This window comes from Melospiza melodia, chromosome 1 (genome assembly GCF_035770615.1).
Source record: "Melospiza melodia melodia isolate bMelMel2 chromosome 1, bMelMel2.pri, whole genome shotgun sequence".
Classification (NCBI taxonomy): Eukaryota; Metazoa; Chordata; class Aves; order Passeriformes; family Passerellidae; genus Melospiza; species Melospiza melodia.
This window is the reverse complement of record NC_086194.1, coordinates 10,505,957-10,527,360: the sequence shown is the minus strand read 5'-3', so window position 1 is coordinate 10,527,360 and position 21,404 is coordinate 10,505,957. Positions and strand designations below refer to the sequence as shown.

At 36.7% G+C, this 21,404-nt stretch overlaps 1 protein-coding gene across 1 annotated transcript in view; it reads left to right on the top strand.

Moving 5' to 3' along the window:
• The window catches only part of VIPR2 (vasoactive intestinal peptide receptor 2), a 50,959-nt gene that overhangs the window by 13,828 nt on the left and 15,727 nt on the right, over nucleotides 1-21,404 (top strand). Inside the window, exons 3-7 of the mRNA XM_063147775.1 lie at nucleotides 431-538; nucleotides 4,160-4,257; nucleotides 14,053-14,150; nucleotides 17,645-17,786; nucleotides 20,582-20,732. Coding sequence (XP_063003845.1) covers nucleotides 431-538; nucleotides 4,160-4,257; nucleotides 14,053-14,150; nucleotides 17,645-17,786; nucleotides 20,582-20,732 — 597 coding nt within the window. The remainder of the gene's footprint in view (nucleotides 1-430; nucleotides 539-4,159; nucleotides 4,258-14,052; nucleotides 14,151-17,644; nucleotides 17,787-20,581; nucleotides 20,733-21,404) is intronic.

Genomic DNA, 21,404 nt, shown 5'->3' with positions numbered 1-21,404 from the left:
GAGAGATTATTCTGTAGGTCCATGCCTATTGTTCTTAACACTCTCCAAACATAATGCCTGCCTGTCATATGTGGTGCTGAGTCCAATGACCTTCTTGCATATTTATTTGTGATGTTCAATCTGCTTGATAGAAAACTCCATTTTAACTGTGATTAGGAAATTCTCAAAATTTTGCAATTCTTAATAATCCATATCAGTGCTCAGGAATTACTTTTTTATCTTTCTTACTCTTTTCTTAGCATCCTCACATCACAATGACATTGTTTTAATGAGACATTCTGCAAACGGACCTCAAAATTGGCTAATTAATCAGCAGACTGTTATGATTCCTTTTAAGTTTTCATGGAAAGTACCATCTTTTCCAAAGCTTTCACCAGGTCTTTATAAGCAAACCCAGCTTTCAAGGCTGTTAACACTGGTTTTGTTTCAGGATGTGTTGGAGTTTGGGATAACATCACCTGTTGGCGTCCTGCGAAGATTGGAGAGACTGTCACTGTCCCTTGCCCAAAAGTATTCAGCCTTTTTTCTGGAAAACCAGGTATTTTATTTTAAGGTGTATTTTCACTGGCTTCTCTCTGGTATTCTTTAACATAATGTGCTAAAAATGGTTTACTTGGGGGTTTAATTTTCTTTGTAGATTAAAAATTCTTGTCAGAGCTGTTCAGGATACACCGTGAAAAGACCAAATTATCATCTTTGTGTTCTTTTTGGTGTTCTTTGAGTTAGATACTAAGTATATTTCTGATACAGTGACACTCACCAAAGCTGCTGACATTGCTTGCTCTTTTTTGACCTATTTTGTTAATTACTAAGGCAGCTGAGCCTGACTGACATCTCTAACAGTTGCCAGCAGGCCACATGTAGGTTGTTCCCTCTGTGTCTCAGGAGGGGAGCTCTGCCTTGCCATCATGAGAATAAAGAGCCCACATTAGCAGATAATACCTAAAAATTACTGCTATTGCAATTTAAGGTAGTTATTATGAAACCTTTTATTCTGCTTTTTAATGGAACTTGTAAAGAGCTCATCAGTGTCTCAGACTGCTGAAACATTTAACTGGTTTAAGTCTCCCATCTTCTGCACCATCTTGTCAATAAATCATATTTTGTCCTGTGGCATTTGAGGGGGGTTTTGAAAATACATGATGCACACAGAGTGTTTCACATGTATCTCAAAATGCTGCTGGATGGAAAAATTGTATCCCCATTGCTCAGGTGGGAAACCATTGTCATGAAAAGCTGGTGAAAGATGAAAAAGTTATCACAGTTATGTAATTATTTTTTTGGGGGGAAGGGAGTGGGGGATTGGTGTCCCCCTAATATGACTTTTAACTTAGAGGCTAATTTGGGGTACAACTAAAATACCTTTAGACTCAAAACTGTTGAATAAGTCTTGTTCTAGTAAAAAATAGATAAGTAAAACAATCTACAGATGAGCAAAGGTTTTCATTCCTGGAACTGGTGAATCTTGATTAGTTTATCATGGATAGTCTAAACAATTTATAAAGGGGAAAGTATGTGTAATCGTTGCTAAATGTTGTGAAATCTATAAAAGTTTTCAAATTACTCAAACAAAGATAATAAAGTGTTGTCATGAGACAAGGCAAACTAATAAATATCAAAAATTCAAAATCTGAATTAAATCACACTGCTTCTGTCTATTTGCCAAAAGCTAGAGCATGCACATTCTCCCTGGAGTTTATTTCACAAACTTTAGTTATATTACAACAACATTTTCATTTTACTATAAAACAACTGCAATAAACATTTAAGTCTGAAACCTTCACAGTGCATTACAACCCTATCTCACATCACCATAGTGTCAGCAAGACTGAGATATTTCTTCATTTTACAGTTTGCTATCCTTTTTCCTGATCCAGCTTTTTTTCATAGCAACCTGTTTACTTACTGCTTGTGGAACCTTACAAGGTTGATTTTTAGGGGTTCCTGTTCAATTAAGAGTATTTTCTAAACCTAGTCTTTCTAAAATTTCAGAGAAGGAAGACAAAAAACATTTTGCATGATTGATTCAATTAAGAGCTAACTAAGCATCCTGGTACTTTCATAAATTGTTTATGCTCAGGCATATGTAGTATATTTAATTCATACACAGCACATTACAAATTAACTTCATTCTTACAGTGGAAAATCATGAAAATACCTTCAAACAAGAAATTTCATTCTTTTTACTTAGCCAGATTTGCTACTACAAGATGATCTAGACTACCTTATTTTTATGCAAATATTCCAAACTTCAAGTAGGCTTTTAAATGCCATCAGTTTCTTAAAGGACTTCCCAATTTATATTGTGAATTTAAAAAAGTAGTTTTCTTCTCACCTTTAGAACTTTTGGAGAGCTGGCTCTAAATTTCTTCTGTGGTGCTCTGTTATAGTTTAAGCATAACACATGATTAATTCTGTATTGAATATTAGTAACTTGTCATTAAAAGAATTTTTACTGCAAAAGCAATCATATTATCCTATAATGTTTTTCCTGTATTTTACAAGTTTATTAGTCTCAGAAAGTTACTATTCAAATGTATGTGTCAAATTAAAGGTTTTAAATAAGGCTGGCATCTGAAATACTTAATTGTATGAAAAGATGGCGTAGAAATAAACATTGCCTTCCATAGAACATTGCCCAACTCTCTTTAGGTTAGAAGGTATTGCAGTATTTGAAGTAGAAAATACTTCAGTGTCTTGAGTACGTTGAGTTTTTTCTTGCAAAACTGGCTTTGACGCAATTGTGGTTCTGTTAACACATTCCTCTGCTCTGCCTGGTCAGAGAATCTTGATGTACTTTTAAAGTGAAGACTCTTCACAGTGCATAAATAGGTGACATTTTCTTTTAAAAATGTCATTTCTATGCCAAACGGCAAAAGTGGTCCCATTCTTTGAGGAGACTGTGGGTTCAGGTCAGGGCCTTTTATTAGCTGGAAAGATTTGGTTGTTGGCTGGTGAACCACTTATGGGATATTTACAACTTTCCACTGAAGACTTTATACAAAGAAGAAATTCCAGTAACCAATCAACAAAATAAAGATCACAAAAGCTTTAGTTTGGAGTGTATATAAACAAGTTTGGTTATTCTTGACCAACACTGACCTATGGCACGTAAATTTCTTTTTCCATGGTGAAAACCAGGAATCTTTAATTCAATTACAGACCAGTGGTAAACTCCAAACCAAGGCAGTATATTATTATAGATTTCAAGTATCATAGATATAGAAATTGCTCTAAGAAATGTGGGGGGAAGTTGGCTATGAATTAACATAGTAAGTTATAATAAATGTAATGACTATTCTTTAATGTGACATGAGGCTTTTCTGTTTTGCCTTCTTGAAGTTGTTCCATATTGCATAAAAATTAATTCATTTTAATTAGATTAAGAAGTAGAATCATGGGTTGCCCCCATGTCATCTGTGTGACATCGTCTCCAGAAAGAGTCAACTTTTTCTGTCAGCTCCAAACAGAAACTTTCTGAAATTAATAAATCTTCAAAATTCCTTTCCAGCCATACTTCCACATGTCCTGTACATTCCCTGTACTACATTGTTTCAGTATTGGCTCAAAGGGTGAAATTCAGCATGCATCTTTACCTCATTCTTCAGTCTATGACATAACTTGTCCTTTGAACTTCTTTACCAAACTTACCAACATTTGCTGTAGCAGCAAGTCATCACCTTAATGTCTAAGAGCTTTTGTAAGTCTTCAGTAGATTCCTTGGTATAGGCTTCTCAAAAGCCTTAAATAGGAGCTTAGAACAACTCTCATTGAAATTACTTCTCTTTCAAATTACTTTACCTACAAATAGCCCCTTTACAGAGTGAAGTGTATGGCTCCCTTCCGAGTATTTTAAATAAAACAGCAGAACAGGTTAGGCTTTTGCAGATGTGTAACAGAAATAGCTGCTATACCAAAGGAAAAGTCTTGGGTTTACTTCTGGTTTTCTGTAGTACAAAGGCAACTCCAAGCAAGACTAAAAGCCAAAGGAATATGAATGAAAAGCACGTGAGAGGAAATGGCTGGGTTGAATCCTAGGAAACAAAGGAAAAAGAGCTAGGTTGTTATCAGCTAATGACACAGTTAGATTGTCTAAGGACTCATTGCCGAGGAGAGTTTTGAATCTTTCTAATTTAAACTCTCTAATTTGGCTTTACAGGAAACATTAGCAAAAATTGTACGAGTAATGGATGGTCGGATATATTTCCTGACATCTTAAGTACGTGTGGATATAATGACTACGAGGACGATTATAAGGTAGGAAAAACACTTTTTCTGTTCATTTAGATGATGGTGTTCAGTACAAATTCTGCTTCTAAATAAATCCCATTTTACTCAGACTGAATTAAAATGAGATTTAATGAAGATCTCTAGTAATTTTTGATAGCATTGGTTGCAATACGCTTGGACTGCAGTTGTCTAATGAGATAAAATCAGGAATGTGGAACTCAGTAGCTGTTTGAAACTCAAGGCTATAAACAGTTGGTAATTGCAGTGAAGCATCTGTATATCTAACACTGCAGTGCTACTCAGCTGGTGCACCATATGTTTTGCATTGTGTTGTTTCTAGAAGTTTGTTATTGCAAAAGAATATCTTTAAAAAGTGACCTCAAAACCTAATGCTAATAATCTGCTATAGTCTGTTACTATTACATGCACCACTTGGTTGATTCTATGTCTTAAAGTTATAATTAAAATAGAATTGATTTAGGTCATTGGAGTTATTGGCAGGTTTATACTGGACTTGAAATTGTGCAAGCAGTCACAAGTTATTCAGAAAGCTATCAAGGTATCCTAAATGCCCTATGCATAGAAAACTGAATTTGTTCACTTTGCAGATACTGTCTCTTTGTCGAGGGAAGGTTTTTTACCATCATGTTTTATGCATTTTCTGTCTGTTTTCTTGCTGAGGCTAACAGATCAAGAGTTTGTTTACAAGGGTGAGCTCATAGTGTCAGTAAAATTCTTGTTACCCAAGATGGATTAAGCCCTCTCATGAGAGCCAGTTGGGTTTTTTCCCTGGATTTTAGTATGTGTGGAATAGCTGTAGCAGATCAGTTCTGTCTGGCTTGCAGATATGCACTGGTATTCCAGCTAAGCCAGGAAGGTTTTGGCATTTTTTCTGTATTTAAAAGCCCAAACACATACTGTAGGTTGAAAATAGAGAAAAATTGAGAGAATATATTGTTTTCCCAACTTTTTTGAAGGCAAATTCTAAAACATCTGTGTCATCTGACAGCTTGGGAACACAAATGTATTACTGCTAAAACTGCCACTTTAAACATTGTCACTCAACCCAGGAATTGCCATGTGGTGTGAAAATGGGTGAAAACATAAAAATTGAAATTACCAAAATATAATATTTCAAGTAGTAAAAAACAGTCAGAAGATTAACTAGTGTAATAGAAAAGCAGTTCTTGTTTGACATATTCATTAGTAAGCCAAAGGAGGTGAATGAAATGAACATTGAATATACTTGCAGGAATTAACCTAGACAACTAGAAATAGGATATAGCAGCAACATTTGCAAAAGCCTTGACAAAAAGCAAATAAAAGTGTGAGGATGAAAATCAGGAGAGGGATGGGGAAAGCAGACACTGGAAAATTATTGGCAAACATACAATCAATATAATATCATATATACGATACAAATAATAGAGAAAATAGGAAAATGTAAGTATCATGCAGTAGTGAGATTTCAGGAGGCATTTGAGGTTCTGCACCAGCTACTTCTTTTCACTGAAGATGTCTTCTTGAATTGAGATCTTGGTGCTCAATGATAGCCCCTCAAACCAAAGCCTTTACTCATCATAAATCAGTATAGTTTGTTGGGTTTCTTTTGATTCCAATATTTCAACTATGAGAGCTAAAAATAAAGTCCTAATATTTGGATACTGAGTGTTCTGGGCAGAAAAATGTCACAAAACAACGTGCTCTACAGTATGGGGTATGAAGTATATGAGAGTGTCCTCAAGGTTACATTAAATAATATTTTAGGGAAGGTGGCAAAATATTTTTCCCAGAGTTAGTCCTAAGTGTTCTTTTTGTTTTGAAGGTACAGTGTTAGAGTAGAAACTGTCCTTGGTGTAAGTTTGGTGCTTGCATCTTCATTGCTGAATGAATTTCTATTATAGCTCCAACTAAGTATTTATTCCTTTGGGGGTTTTTTCTGTCTTTTAAGACACTGACTTTTATCTTTAACCTAAAGGGGGTTTATTTCTGTACATATTCTACATATTGTATACATATATGCACACACAGAGGCATATCTCTCTCTGCAGATATGCATTTATTTTGGGCAGCTTTGAATATTCTAGAGAAGATTTAAATGATATAGATCTGTGAGGAAATACTGAATAATTTGTTAACAGGTACCAAATTGCAATGCTTTAAAATGCACCGAAATGAGGAAGCTTATTACAAAATAGCATAAACATGTCACCTCTTATTTCCTCACTGAAAGATCTTGCATGCTTCCACAGTTTGCATTGATTTTATGTTCAAATTAAAATGTTCCATTTTTATTTCATGTTAATGACATATTAGAAGGTTCTATAAAAATAAATTATTTGCTTAACATTATTAAAATAACTGTGCCTGACACAAAACCCTTGGTTTATTCTAGGTTATATCTTAGTGCTCTTTACTGCTCTTATTTATTATTTTGGGGGATCAGTTTGATCAATAGGACTGTCCTGATTTCAGCTGGGATAGAGTTAATTTTCTTCCTAATAGCTGGTACAGGGCTGTTTTGATTTTAGTGTGAAAATAATGTTGATTATTTGGTATAATTTGATCATACTGATGTTTTGCTGTTTCTAAGTAGTGCTTAGCCTAAGTCAAGGACTTCTCAGCTTCCCATGCTCTGCCAGCAAGCAGGTGCACAGGGAGCTACGATGGAGCACGGCCAGGACAGCTGACCCCAGCTGGACAGAGGGACACTCCCCGCCACAGAACGCCATGTCCAGTATACAAACCAGGAGGAGCTGGCTGGGAGCTGTCAGCTGCTGCTCAGGGATGGGCTGGGCATCAGTCAGGGGCTGCTGAGCAATGGAGTTGGGCATCACGCTTCTTATCCCAACCCAGGTTTTCCCTTCTTCCCAGCTGTGCTCCCCACCCCATGGCAGGAGGAGGAGGGAGGGAGTGGCAGTGGCTGTGTGATGTTTTCTTGCCACTGGGGTTAAAGTACAACAATGATAATGTCTGAACAAAGTATTTCTATGCTGTTATGTCATCAAAGTGTAGATCTAAACCTTTATTATATGCTTCCAGACCTTTTTCTGCAAGTAAACTAGTTGCTGCTAACCTTGGAGATCAAGTTTTAGGTTCATCTTAGGTACTTAGATAAGAATCTTTTTTTTCTATTTTATATTTCTGTGGAGCTCATGGCAGTACAACATGCAAACAGCAAAAAAAGCAAGCTTGATCTGACCATGCTAGAAATACACATCAAGGTGTGTTAACCCAACTCAAGCCTCACTGCAGTCTTTCCTTGACATACTTTGACATCTGCTACCTAGACTGAACAAGCTGGAGACATGTCCTTGCTGTTGTCAAAAGGTATTAAACACTGTCAGCATTATTAATATACAGCAAGATGTCTGGTGAATGTACAGCACTGAAATGTGTCCACTTTATTTAAAATAATGACTGAATCAGTTAATACAGCTTTGTCTGATCTTAGGCCAGGCTTTATTAGATCACACAAAAGCCCCGGTTTCAGGCTGCGTGATTTGAATATGTAGTGTCAGAGGAAGAGAAAAACATGGAGAGAAGGATCCTCAGGGCTTTTAAGTGTGGTGATACTGTTGCAGCTTGTGCCTTTAGTAGAAGCATCATCTGCTGTGGAGGACTGACAGTGAAGGGTGCCACGGCCTTCCTGAGGAAGAATCCTAAGAAGGGCTTTGGGGCACAGGCACGTCCTTCTCTCAGCCCTGGGAGTGACGCTCTGCTGAGGCTTCTGAAGAGAAAGAGACCGGAGCCTTGTCTGGCCTTGCACAGGGTAACAGCCTTTACTGAGAGCAGAGCCCTCTGTAAAAGGCGCCAGGACCAAAACCACAAAGGAGCCATGGAAAAACAGGGGTTTATATGGGAAAAGGGAGGGCGGGACAAAACTGGGGAGCCAATAGGGAATGGGTGCAGGGGCGGAGCAATGGGGAAGGGCCAATGGGGTGGGAGAAATCAACATATGAGCACTAGGGCCTCTGGGGGTGGACGAGCTTTCTGCTCAACCTAAGCACAAAGATTGTGGCTCAGGGTTGGCTCTCCAGGGGCGGGCTGGACCTCTCTCCCTGGCTGGTTCTGTGGGCCCCACAATCATCCATGGAGGAGGCATCCCCCATTTGCCCGATTCCAGGAGTGCTCTCATCCCCCTGGATGAGCAGCAGAAACACCTCCCCACACCAGGGGGCTGAGGCAGTGCGGGCAGTGACGCTTGGCTGTAGCTGCCTTTAGAAAACGGATGCGTTGACGAGGTCTTTGGTGTCGAGATGACCTCGAGGTGTTAGAAAGTCTTTTTTCTTAGCTTCAAGACCGAAGAAGAAAAGATTTCTTAGCTCTCGTTCTCAAAGTTGTTTATTTTCTGTTATCTATAACATTCTTTCTCTGACTTGAGATTTGTCTAACAAGTCAGTTTACGGCACACTGACTGCTTCTGGGGTGGTGTTATCTTTTTATACTAAAAACTTTGTGTACATTATTTACAATAATTTTCTAATAGCTGTCATCTATGTTAGACAGTTTGTCTTTACTTTGGACTAACCTAAAAGTGCTACTATCACGGCAGAAGATGGAAACTAAAAAAAAAAAAGAAAACAAAAGACTGTACATGCCCTGATTCTTCTATTTTGCCTCCTAAACACCCATTCTAAAAACTTCAAAATTCTACATTTTCACCTGGTGATAAATTCACTAACATTTTACTCAAACCTTTGTGGCTTGTAACTCTTTGCACAAAGTTAGTAATTGTTTCCATAGGTTAAAATTGAAAGCGCAAGTGGTTTTGACTCCTTGCCAGGGTCTCTGAGCCCCTTGCCAGAGTCTCGAGTCTTTCAGGACAGCTAGAAGAATTTCTTGAGTTCCAACAATGCATTTATGATGTTTGTGGAGTGGGTCATTGCTCTGGAATAATGCATTGTTTGCAGTGAGTCTAAATTGAGCCCTTGCCTCTCACCAAAATCTGACACAAGGCAGACATCTACCAGTGTGTTTCCTTGTGCCTGTAAGTCATGTTAAATTTATTTATGTTATGCTGCTTTTTTCATTAATATTTTTCCATGAGGTGTGATTAAGAGACGAGTATTCCTTAAAATAAGTGCAAAAATCTTTCATTGACTTCAAGTGAGGACTAGGACTGAATATTAGCAGATATTCTCTCTTGTAGAGCACAGAGAGAATTTGCTTTAATTGCAGAATGTTAATAAACTGCTAAATTCCAGTCCATGAGTGTTCACATTCACAGATACATCTGCTGATACACATTTACATAGGAAAATGTGGAAGTTTGTGCATTTTTAAAGTCATCATCTCTCCCATGATGGTTAGGGAACTTTGAATAAGACGACTTTCTGACTGGCATAATTAAAATTAATGAAGCTACTATTATGAAGAGATGCTTATGGCACTGCTGATCTCATCTTTTTTCTGGATGGTGTTTAGGCTCAAAGCAAATTGAAGGAAAAATGTCAGAAAGTATCATTAATTACTGGTATAAAGATTATTAAATACCATGAGGAATATCAATGTTATTACATGTATTTTACTAAATTTTATTCTTCTTACATACATAATTTTAAAATGTGTAAAAGTGTCCTATAAGAAAAAGTTAAAATTTCCACAATATGTAATTGATTTCTTTATCTCAATTTATCTTTATTCCTGTATAACTACAAGATTTTAAAAATGGCTACTGCCTTGTTGAAGTTAGTTTTGCAGAAGGAAAGAACTAGGGTTCCTTACTCCACTTCTATTTGCATTTGCTCAATTCAGAGTTTCTAAGGCACTGAACTCATTTGCTCGGTCCAATTCTTATTTTACATTGTAAAGTTTAAGATTTTCTGATATGTTCTTTGAGTATGAATATTCAAATATTATGAAATATTCAAATGGTGACGCATGAATCATGAAAATTTAGGATCACAAATTTTAATACAGTTGTAAGTAATTATATCTGTAAAGAGGAAGCTCCTAGGTGCAGTATTATGGGATTATATTCACCCACAGAATAAACAAAAAGAAGAGTCCGTGGGGATGATAATGGTCCTATATTCCTTAGCAATGATAAATTATATTTATGAATGAAATAAATAAAAAGTTCAGGGCTTTTCTTTTACATTAAGGGTGATTTCTGGTCAACAGCAAAACTCCTTTGGCCAAAGAATCAAGCCCTTAACTTTCTCCAGTGTTTTCTCCTTCAGCACTGAGGAACCTTCTCACCCCTAGAGGTCCTTCCAAACCAAGGCTGAGGTTGGGAGATCTGCCTGGTGACAGCTTTGCCTAGGAAGTGTCTCTGCTCTTCTGTGTTATTTCGTAAATAAACAGAAGAATTCTGTCTCCTGAACTTAGTAAAAATAACATGAAACTGAATTTAAAGGAAACATTAGCTGAAACAGGTGTCTTTTCTAAGAAAACAAAACACAAGTGTGCCTAAAAATAGACTTTTCAAAAAATTTAAGACAAATTAGGCAAACTTGTACTAATCCAATTTCATTTTATGTGTCGGTGTTTATGCCCTTTTAAAACCTATTAACATTAAGTAGCCACAAAAAAAAAAAAAAAAAAAAAAAAAAAGAGGAAACATTTTAGGATTAGCTCTTTAGAAAGCATTTACACTTCCTGTAACCATTTCCATTATTTTTTTCTGAAAATCATAAGCCACTGATTTTTTTCTGTGCCTAACCACCTAATGACTTTGGTTTTGTGGTTGTAATTTTGATGTTTTCCTCAGAAGTTTAAAAATAAATAGTTGGATTCCAGTTTTGCAGTCAGCATTGCTTAAATAATCATGTGAATGTTTTGCAGAGGCCAGCTGTTATTACTATGTTCTGATTTTGTTAGACTGGCAGAAAAGTTCATGTCATTTCAATTTCATAATGGGATTTCAGTTTCATGTCTAAGGCTTGAATCAGTTTTTCCTTTGAAAAGAGCTATAAAATCTGAAGGGGTTATAGTATTTCTTCTGTGTTAAAATATGTTGAAAATATAATTTCTCAAATTCTCTTTTGGTCAATCCATGCCTTTGTTGCAGTCATTTTATTCCTGGCAATCTTGCACATTTATATTTTAGGTTTAGAGGTTGAAGCTAAATGTTACTTGAGGCATGGGTAATTATGGTTCACACAGAGCAGTAAGAAATAAGTAAGATATCCCACTTTTTATAAAAGTCACTGGTTTTTGTGCTATCAGATTTGGCATTGCTTTTCCTGTTTATTTTGCACCAATAAAATACAAAGAGTTTGTTTCTAAAGGGTGCTAGCTAAAATACAGATGGGTGACAAATATTTAATAGCTGTGACTAAGTCAATATTAGTCTAATGAATTTCCTGGTTTTCAATTGCCACAGCACAATGTGGAATTTAATTCTTTGTCTTTATGGAGTTTTTGTTTTTAACTGACATATAATTTGAGAACATCATTTACTAATTTTACTTTTTTGGTGAAGTCACTAAGAGTTATAGAGGTCTTACAGGCAGATCAAGACACATATTTTATGTTCATACAGGAAATGTAAGAAGCAGTATGATTGCATCATCCTTGGTGCTGAGTCTGATAAAGTGCTTCATGCTAATAATCTAAGTGATTAGATGCATTCTAAGATGCATTCTAATAATCTAAATTTTTTGGAAAATCAAAACACATAAATTTGAATAATGGTAATTTTTGATGCAATGGATTAAAAATGGGTAAGTGTTGACTTACCTTTGCAACTATTTGAGAAGCAGGGTTAATTTTTGATCATAGAAAAATTTGTAACATCTAAGATTTCTCTCCATTATAAACCTAAACCCCTAAAATGTCTGAGAAAAAAGAAAGGTGTTCTTTTCTACCATTTCAAGTGTAAAATAAGGATAATAATTATCATATGATAAAATAATTTCAGCTGTGTAATTACTTCTTATTTTCTCATGCCTAGCTAGAGTAAAATGACCATTGTCATTATTAAGGTAATGTCCAAGCAGTCTTGGCTGATTAATTTCAATCCCGACATATTTCCCTGCAGTTATTTCCCATTCATCTGTTTGGCCAAGGGATGGCCAGCAGAGAGACTCAGTCCTGCTGATGCTGACAGCTGTTTGCTGGGCTGAAAACACACGGGGTTCTTCTTTTGATTTTAGCCAGACTATTTGTTGTAGGGGTCATGCGTGTGTACAGAATGCCAGAAACATTACATGAAATATTGTGTTTTTTTCTGGCAGAAGACAAAATCTTCTGCTCTCCCTAGCAGGGCAAAGTGACAGAGTCACTTCATGGGCAGCAGCCTGGCAGTTTCTGTCAAGCTCAGAGGACATGGCCAGAGGATAAATTCAAGGCACTGTTACAGCACTGGGGCTGGACAACTGATGCTTTGTTAGTAACTTCATGCAGGGTTTCCACCTTTTTTCCTTCTTTTATGAATTCTGAAAGCAATTTCGATTTCCAGTTCCAAGTATCTCAGTCAGTGGAGCTTTCCTGAAATCAAATCTAGACAGAATTTTCAAAATGGTGTGGAATTGTGAAAAATTTAAACCAGTGCAGCTTTCTTGTTGGGCATGTCTCAATCATCCTAATGCAGTTTGAACAGCTACTTTCTTTATACCAAAATACAAGAGACTCTCTTATTGTACAATCTAATGGTTGAAATACGTAACAACATAGCAGTTGCTATGAATGCACTTAAGATCCATGGCAGTTGTTTCCCATAGTTTTCTGCTTTCACCATATCTACAACAGAGAAGTTGCAAGAGTCTTCATTCATTTCACATTTCATTTTGCCTTTTCCATATCTGCATAACGTTTACAAGGGGATTGTTCAGATAATTTCATCATGAATTGGGATTACTAAAATAACCTCCTTACTTGGCCTTTTGAGTGCTATAAAAATAAATATACTAAAGTAATTTGAGATTCCTTTGACTATGTCAATTTACTTACAAGTGTTGCTTCCTTGCTACTTTTTACCAGCCTCATTGGGGAAGGCAAATGGTGACCATGTGCACTAAATATTGAAATTCTGTCTCTTATATGTAGCATGTTCTATATTGCTTTTAAAATCTTTAATTTCATAATGTAATTTTAAAAACTTCACTGTTTTAATATTTTATTTCACTTGAGTGGAAACTAATGTCAGTCTAATGACTTTGCTGTAGGCATAAATGGAGAAGGAGTTTAATTCTGAAAATATTTAGCCCTATTTTTCTTGATGTTGTTATTCAGAATAGGACTTCCTGTAGTGTGTAGCTGGTGAGTTTACAGATGTATGCAGTTAATCAGCAGACTGTGCATTTCAGCCTGCTTTTCCTCTGTTGAAAAACTTCCTTTCCAAGTTTTAGCAAGTAACTTAACTAAAGAAAGGGTTTGTGTCACCACTTAATAAAGTATTTGAAAATTTAGAATGAGAAATTAATGAGACTTTCACATGTCTTTAAAATTAAATTTGTGTGGAACTGCATTACAAAGTACTCTAGAGCAGAAGGAATGAGGAAAATTTTCTCTTTTAGAGATAATCCACTCTTTCAAACTGACTTGCTTTTACCAGTTTGATTGTGTTCATGGAAATTGATGAATCTGATACTTTATTTGACCTCATTGACCTGGTATAATCAACTGGAATGGTACCAGACTGTGTGTCTATGTTCTGAGTTTCTGAGGCTGAATTTTCTACTGAAGTCGATTTTCTTGAGATATTGCCTTGCAAAATGTGTTGCAGTAGAGATATAACATTCTCATCATGTACTGTAGAGCAAAGAATTAAAATCATGCTATAGCTTTCAGAGTTATTTAATGGACAATTACATAATTTCACAGACAATTTGATGTATCAGTAAGTAGTTTCTGCATATATATTTTTCTGTACAGGTCAACTTCTATGTGAGGGTGAAAGCAATTTATACCCTTGGACACAGTGTATCTCTGATTGCTCTTACAACAGGAAGTATAATTCTTTGTCTTTTCAGGTATGTGTTTTTCATGAGTAAATATTAACAATGATAAGACATCTTTAACTGTTGTCTGATTGCTCAATTATTTAGAAAATGCATTGAGTTTACACTTTTTGCAGTTAAACAGCTGACAGTAATGTAATGCTGACCAGATTTTTACTAGCAATGATCATATTAACAATTTTCAAAGCATTTTGCAAATTTACAGGCATTACAACCCACGTAAGAAAGAACAATAATTTAGGAGTGATTACATAAAGCATTTTCTATTTGGTTATCAAAATCAACACCTTGAATTGGTCTTGAGAATTAGTTGTATACTGATCTCACCACTGGACAGGAGTGTGGCATTCACATTCTCCAACAAAATCCCTTTGCCCAGGATTTTTCTCCTGGGAAGCTAAGAAACCTCAGAGAAAAGGAAAACAATTCTTATCTCATTTGCTTCTCCTCCGTTTTGCTCTTGTGGAATGTGTTTGGAGATTGTTTACTCACAGGTGATTGTTTCATTGGATTCTGGTGTGAGTTATTTTTACTCTCTGGCCAGTTGGGGCCAAGCTGTGTCGAGACTCTGGAAAGAGTCACAAGTTTTCATTACTATCTTTTTAGCATTTAGTAAGTATTCTTTCTGTATTCTTTAGTATAGTATAGTATTTTTAATCTAATATAGTATTATAAAATAATAAATTAGCCTTCTGAGAACATGGAGTCAGATTCATCATTCCTGCCTTCGTCGGGCCATTTCCCAGCATATACAGTACAGAAGTGCAGCCACATTTTGCAGAGCTTCTGAGTGGTTTCCAGGGGTACTGCAATCAAAGGCAATCAGTAATTTGTCCAACTGTAAATCACAGAATCACCAAATCACCAAGGTTGAAACAGACCTTCAAGATCATCTGCTCCTGCCTTCAATCCAGCACTGCCATAATCACCCCTAAACCATATCCCCAAGTGCTGCATCCGAACACCTTTGGAACAATTCCAAAAACAGTTCACTCCACTACCTCCCTGGGCAGCTCATTCCAATGTTTGAACGCTCTTTCAGTGAAATATTTTTGCCTAATACCTAATCTGAACCTCCCCTGATGCAACTAAAGGCCATTTCCTCTCATCCTTTCACTTGAATCATGGCAGAAGGCACCAGCCCCCACCTGGCTGCATCCTCCTTTCAGGAGGTTGTAGAGAGCAATGAGGGCTCCCCTGAGCCTCCTCTTCTCCAGACAAAACAACCCCAGTTCCCTCAGCTGCTCTGCACGAGACACGTTTGCTAGACCTGTCACCAGCTCCATTGCCCTTGTCTGGACACCCTCTAGCACCCCAAAAATGTCCTTTTTGAAATGAGGGGCCCATAACTGAACATGGTGCTCAAGGTACAAGCCTCACCAGTTCCAAGCACAGTAGTAAAGGTGTGGATAGTTGTGCTGAGTCTGTAATGTTTTTGTTAGGCAGTGTTAGGAAAATCAACTGCCTGCTGATTTTGCCTGATTTCTGTGACTTTTCTCAGACTGAAGCCAATCTTCAACTAGTAAAATAACTTTTAAATCTTCAGCTAGTAAAATAACTTTTTACTGGTCTTATCAGTATCACAGTTTTTCTCAGTCCCTCCACCTTCATGCCTTTATGTATCACTTCCACCTGCCTAACAGAATAGCCTTTATATTCTCCATTATGAACTTCACACAGCTTTTCTGCTCCACTTAGGACCAAGAAAGGCAAGAAAGTGCATCTCACAGTTTTGGTAGAAAGGAAGTACAAATAATACATAATAACAGCATGTTGTTTTTAGAGCCTCATTCCTCTCATGAAATATTCCTGTGATGAGTTCTCTAAGCCTTTCAGTCTGCCTTCAAATTTTCTGAAAATCTAAATCTTCAGAGTCCAATCAGAGCAGATACATAACCCATAATTATGTTTGGAATACTTTTAAAAAATAATTGAGCCAGTCATGGTTATCCAGGCAGATCCCAATGCAGATTACTGCAGTTTCAAAACTGCTAAAAGCTAAAACCACATTTAATACAGAGAATTAGAGACATCTGAATGTCACCCATCACCAGAAGTCAGGTGTAACAAATCAAGCATTTAAGAGGTTTACTCAAAACCTTCAACTTCAATTTAGATATCGAACTAGAGTTATTTTTTTCCCAGTCTTCCATTTGAGTCTGGGAAAGCCAGACTTTTTTTCATGAGGCAACATATGTTCTTCTAAACCCCCTTCAAGAAGAATATTTCTCTGTTATTTGCAGGGAGTATTGGGGCCTCCCAACACAGAGAGTTGAATTAAGAATTAATTTCTGGTTTGACAGCCTTGTATATATCCAACATTTATTTTTTGAGCTACTGAATGGGATGAATAACTAATCATCTACATGAGTTATTCAAGAAAAATAGTTTCCTCCTATTTGCAGTTTGCATGTAACTCTGAATTCCACAGGAACACGTGATGCAGTCCAACATAATAGTGGTATTTCAGCAAAGGATGTGCATGGCCTCAGCAATCACTGCATTTTTTGACAACTCTACAAAATTCAGCCTGGTATTATGTCCTTTGCTAAATTCAGGGCTAGCATGGCAGATCTGTTCTTTATTTCCTTACACTCATTCTAATTATCCTTGCTTCAGTAGTTTCAGAGTGGATTATTATTATATTTGATAAAAATCACAACTGGAAGAATACCTGTAAGTTGCCACTGCACACTGCCATTACACCTATTGCATTTTCATGTTTTCACTGCTCATGCTTGCTGAAATGCCTTGGCTTTTGGTCTATTTCCAGGCGCAGCTCAAGGTGCTGGTTGTGACCACAAATACCTCTTAGCAGTTTGGTTTCTAGAGATTTTCTACAAAAAGAATATTTTAAACAGGAAAATCTTAAAGGGACTGTATTTTAAGGGAAAAGCCCTCAATTTATAGCTTGCTTCCCCTGAGTACTCATCCACTTACATGGAATCTTTTATCTGTCATTTGTTTGTAAAGCTTTCACATGGCTGCCAGACAAAAGAAGTTTTACATTCATTGGATAGAAAGGATGGGTGATCAAATGTTCTGAATGCATTTTTAATTGCTCCTGCATACACCATCATCGTAGGATCAAAAGTCACTATGTAGCAAAATACAGGAGTTAATAAAAGAATGAAACGAGAAAATAATAGGTGAGAGCACATCTGAAATATATCCAGGATAATCAAAGTTGTATTTGCAAGAAAAACACTGGAATGAGTGCACACACAGAAGGATAGCCTGTGTTTATTGTCAGCTTATTATGGCAGTTTATTAAGTTATGTTGAAATGTGAGAGAAATACCACTGGGATCTTTTAATCTGTGATACTGAACAGAAACAAGAGATGAAAGAAAACAGCAAGGCATCACTAACAAAATGACAGAAAAGGAAAGGGTATGCTCTTACTCAAGGTTCATATTGCTAAGAAATGTCCACAGAGTAACAGAAATCTGTTCAACAGTTTCTGCTTCATAAACTAAAATGCTTCTTTTTAAATCTCTTTTTTAGAAAGCTTCATTGTACTCGGAACTACATCCATCTGAACCTGTTCCTCTCTTTCATTCTAAGAGCAATCTCTGTTTTAGTCAAGGATGATATTCTCTATTCCAGCTCCAACACAGCTCACTGTCCAGAGGATCAAACCTCATGGGTAATAAATATCATTTTCTACCTGGTGTAACACTGTTTTGTCACTGAATTTTCCTCCCTGATCCTTTTAAATATTTAGGAGGACCAAGATTTCAGTGCAGACAATTCTGAAGAGAATATAATGACTAGGAAAATGGGGTGTTAGATGTATCCAGATAAAGAAGGTTGTAGCACAAGAAGGAAACCCTAACATTGTTTGTGTGTCCATGAAGGACAACTTGTCATCAGCCAAGACAATTTTTAACCAGATACAGCTCAGAATAAACATGGCCACTGTATTAATCAGCTGGGAGGGTTGAAGACAAACAGGAGTGCTATCAGCTGGGAGTGATAAAAAGCAGATGCTGTGGAAGTGTTCCAGCAGCTTTATCAGGGGTCCAGGAGTTTGACAGGTATCAGTGGAGGGAGGGAATAACTCAGGAAATTAAATATTTGCAGGAGCTGTCTTCATTAACTCCTCGGTACTTCTGGGCTATGACAGAAGTGTTATCATCTGCATTCTTGGCAAGCTAATATGTTTACTGCATTTTCATGTGCAGGGCTTAAAAAAATCTCAAGTCTTGCTGTTAAAAAACTGACCTCTATATGGTATGCCCCATTTGCTGCTTTGTTGTTTCAGTCAAAAATCCCTTCTAATTTTAATAAACTACAGTTTAAGCTTGTGAGAAAAAAAATGGAATAAGATATTTTTGTCTTGATGAAGCCATATTGTCCCAAAACATGAAGTTCTTAGCAGTGAATACCAAGCTGTATATAGGAATTCATAATCTAGAGTATTTCTAATGGAGAAAAACAGGAACTGAGTTAGTAAACCCCAATTAGGCAAATTAGATAGCAGACAGATTGCCAGGGATGATCAGAAGTTCTTAGGTCCTCGAAAGACCAGTGGACTCTCAAAATACTACTTGGTTTCAGCAATTTAATTTATTCTCCAGTTATTCTTGGCTAAAAAGCCTTAAACTTTCCTATTTAAATAAGTCAGATTCCTATTTAAATGTGTCAGATTTTGTGGGCTGCTGGCTAATTCCTGTTGCATTGTGTGTGGGATAATCTGGCACCAGCCTGACTAGGCTGCTCTGTCTATCAAGCACTGGCTTGGTGCTGCCTCTCACACATAACAGCACGAGGGGTTTGCCCCTTCTGCCACGTGTGTGTGGTGTTCCACAGTTGTGCTGCACTCACAGAGATCTAAAACACACAGTCAATAAGGTCTGTAAGTAGGTCCTGGCTCTGGATTACATAGAGAATTAATTTTGGCTAACTTTACTGATAGATACCTTCGCTGTTCAGCATGGGCAAATACAGCTGATACAGGATTACCTGCAGGGGGAAGGGAAAATACTTTGATGCAGGGTTCTGGTATGTAAATTAAGAATGTAATACAAGGGAATATTGGATTTATAAAGGATTACAAAATTTTCACTGCTGATCTGATTTTAAGGAGTCCTAAGCATAAAACCAAATTTCAACTTGCATGAAAATTTCAACTTTTCACACATTTTGAAATGCTTAATTTTATCCATATTACATTTTCTGGCCCATTGCTGATCTGCAGTGGATATCCCAAAGACCAGAGGTAAAATCAGTCTTACCAAAGTTAGCTTGCTTTCAAACTTTGGTTGTTGGCAGATAAAATCAGGTGAAATGAATTCAAGCCTTTGGACTCTTCCTTAGTTTTCTGCATTACCATGTGCACAGGCATGGATGTTACTTGGGATGCACTGAGGTATCTGGGACATCCTGGGGGGGTGATGGATACAAAGAAATCTCCCTGAGGAGGTCTGTGCCCTTCTGGCTTAGCAGCTGGTGATTGCATCTCACTTCTTAATAAACATTTATGCTTAGAGAGAGGAATTGATCACTGAAAATGAGCAAGTTACCTGCTTAGGTATCTGGTGCACATGGAATTTTAACAGAAAAATGAAGGGGATTTAAAATGGAGAAGTGAGTAAAGCTAGTAGAAACTAGAGATTTTATTTGGTCCAGTTTGTGTAGTCTGTTACATTCACCATATCATCACATTTCTTGGCACATTCTCAGTCCATATGGACATTTTCATATTCAGTTCTCACATCCCAGATTCCCATTGGGAAGTACCAAAGCAGCAGCAGCCAGCACTGTGGAACATCAGCAGCACAGACATCTGAAAATTAATTCTGAAGAGCAGCACACAGACTATAAGCAACAATTTTTGATATATGTCTGTGTGTTTTGTTAACTAAGAAATTCTAAAACATTTTCTAAAGGGAAAATATTATTTTTTAAAATCCAGCCAACTTTTTTTTCCAAGTATAGGGACTTAATAACATAAAGTTATATTTTTCACTCAGTTTCACATTTAGCTTTGAAAAAAATCATGAAGTAGTTTCTTTGTTAATTTTTATTGTGTTAGGATGCCATGTGAGGTTTTAATACATTTATTAGACTCCTAGTAGATGATAATTTAATTTTATAGCTATTCACTAACCAACTGTTGGAAATGTGCATTTATTGATAACCACCATATTTTCTACATTTATCCTATGAAATTTTCAAGCTTTCTGAGTGAATTAGCAATGAGAGACAACTAAATAATTTCTAATAGTTAACTTTCTTTTAATGTATACAGTAACATTTGCGATGTTGCAATTTGCTTGATTGAAGATAAAAATTTATACTGGATCTGGTTTATTGATACTACAAAGACAGCTAAGATTTTTGTCTGTAGTAACAAAAATAATATTATATATATATATATATAAAATAGTATAATATATCTTTCCTGTGACAAATTTGATCCTTCTTCTCATATTTCAGGTGGGCTGCAAGGCAATTCTGGTGTTTTTTCAGTATGGTGTTATGGCAAACTTTTACTGGCTCTTGGTGGAAGGACTTTACCTCCACATCCTCCTTGTGCTAATATTCTCCCCCAACAGACACTTCACCATCTACCTGCTGATAGGATGGGGTAAGAACTTGCCCATCTCCCAGTAATGTTCTTTTTTCTCTGTGTGTGTGTGTGTTGGTCAGCTTTCACCTGTGCCATCTGCACCACACGCAGGGGTTGCTCTGATGCAAGGGCTGCCACTGCAAAACATATAATTCAGGTGTCCTGATTTGTGAGGAAAATTAAAGCTTAGCTGCACAGCCATGAGCTATACTATGCAATTTGCCTTTTTGAAAAGCCCAATAATACTGTCCATCTGGTTTTAAATATATATATTCCTCTCATTTACAGAAAGTGCCATGATGTTTATATGGAACACTTTAATACTTCCAGTAATAGGTGGCCATAAAACATTTGGGTGTTGCTGGGAAATAGGAATAAACCAGAGTGTGGACAAGGTTCCTTATGAAATGATTTATACTTTTATTTTATATTGCAGTCCTTGGAGGTGCATTGGGAATGCATAACTTGTATCTATTTCCCTGTAAGTCACTCTGACACCTTGCAAGAAACCTGAGAAAGGCTTTTTTTTTTTATGTATTAGTAACTATGGCTGCATTTCTATGAGAAACAAACTCACTTCCCTGCAGTCTTTGTTTGTAATACATTACTGATGTATACATGTAATCATGTAGCTCATCAGATGGACTTCTCCTTCCATTCACTGAGCTGTTTGCTATATGTTGTGTATTT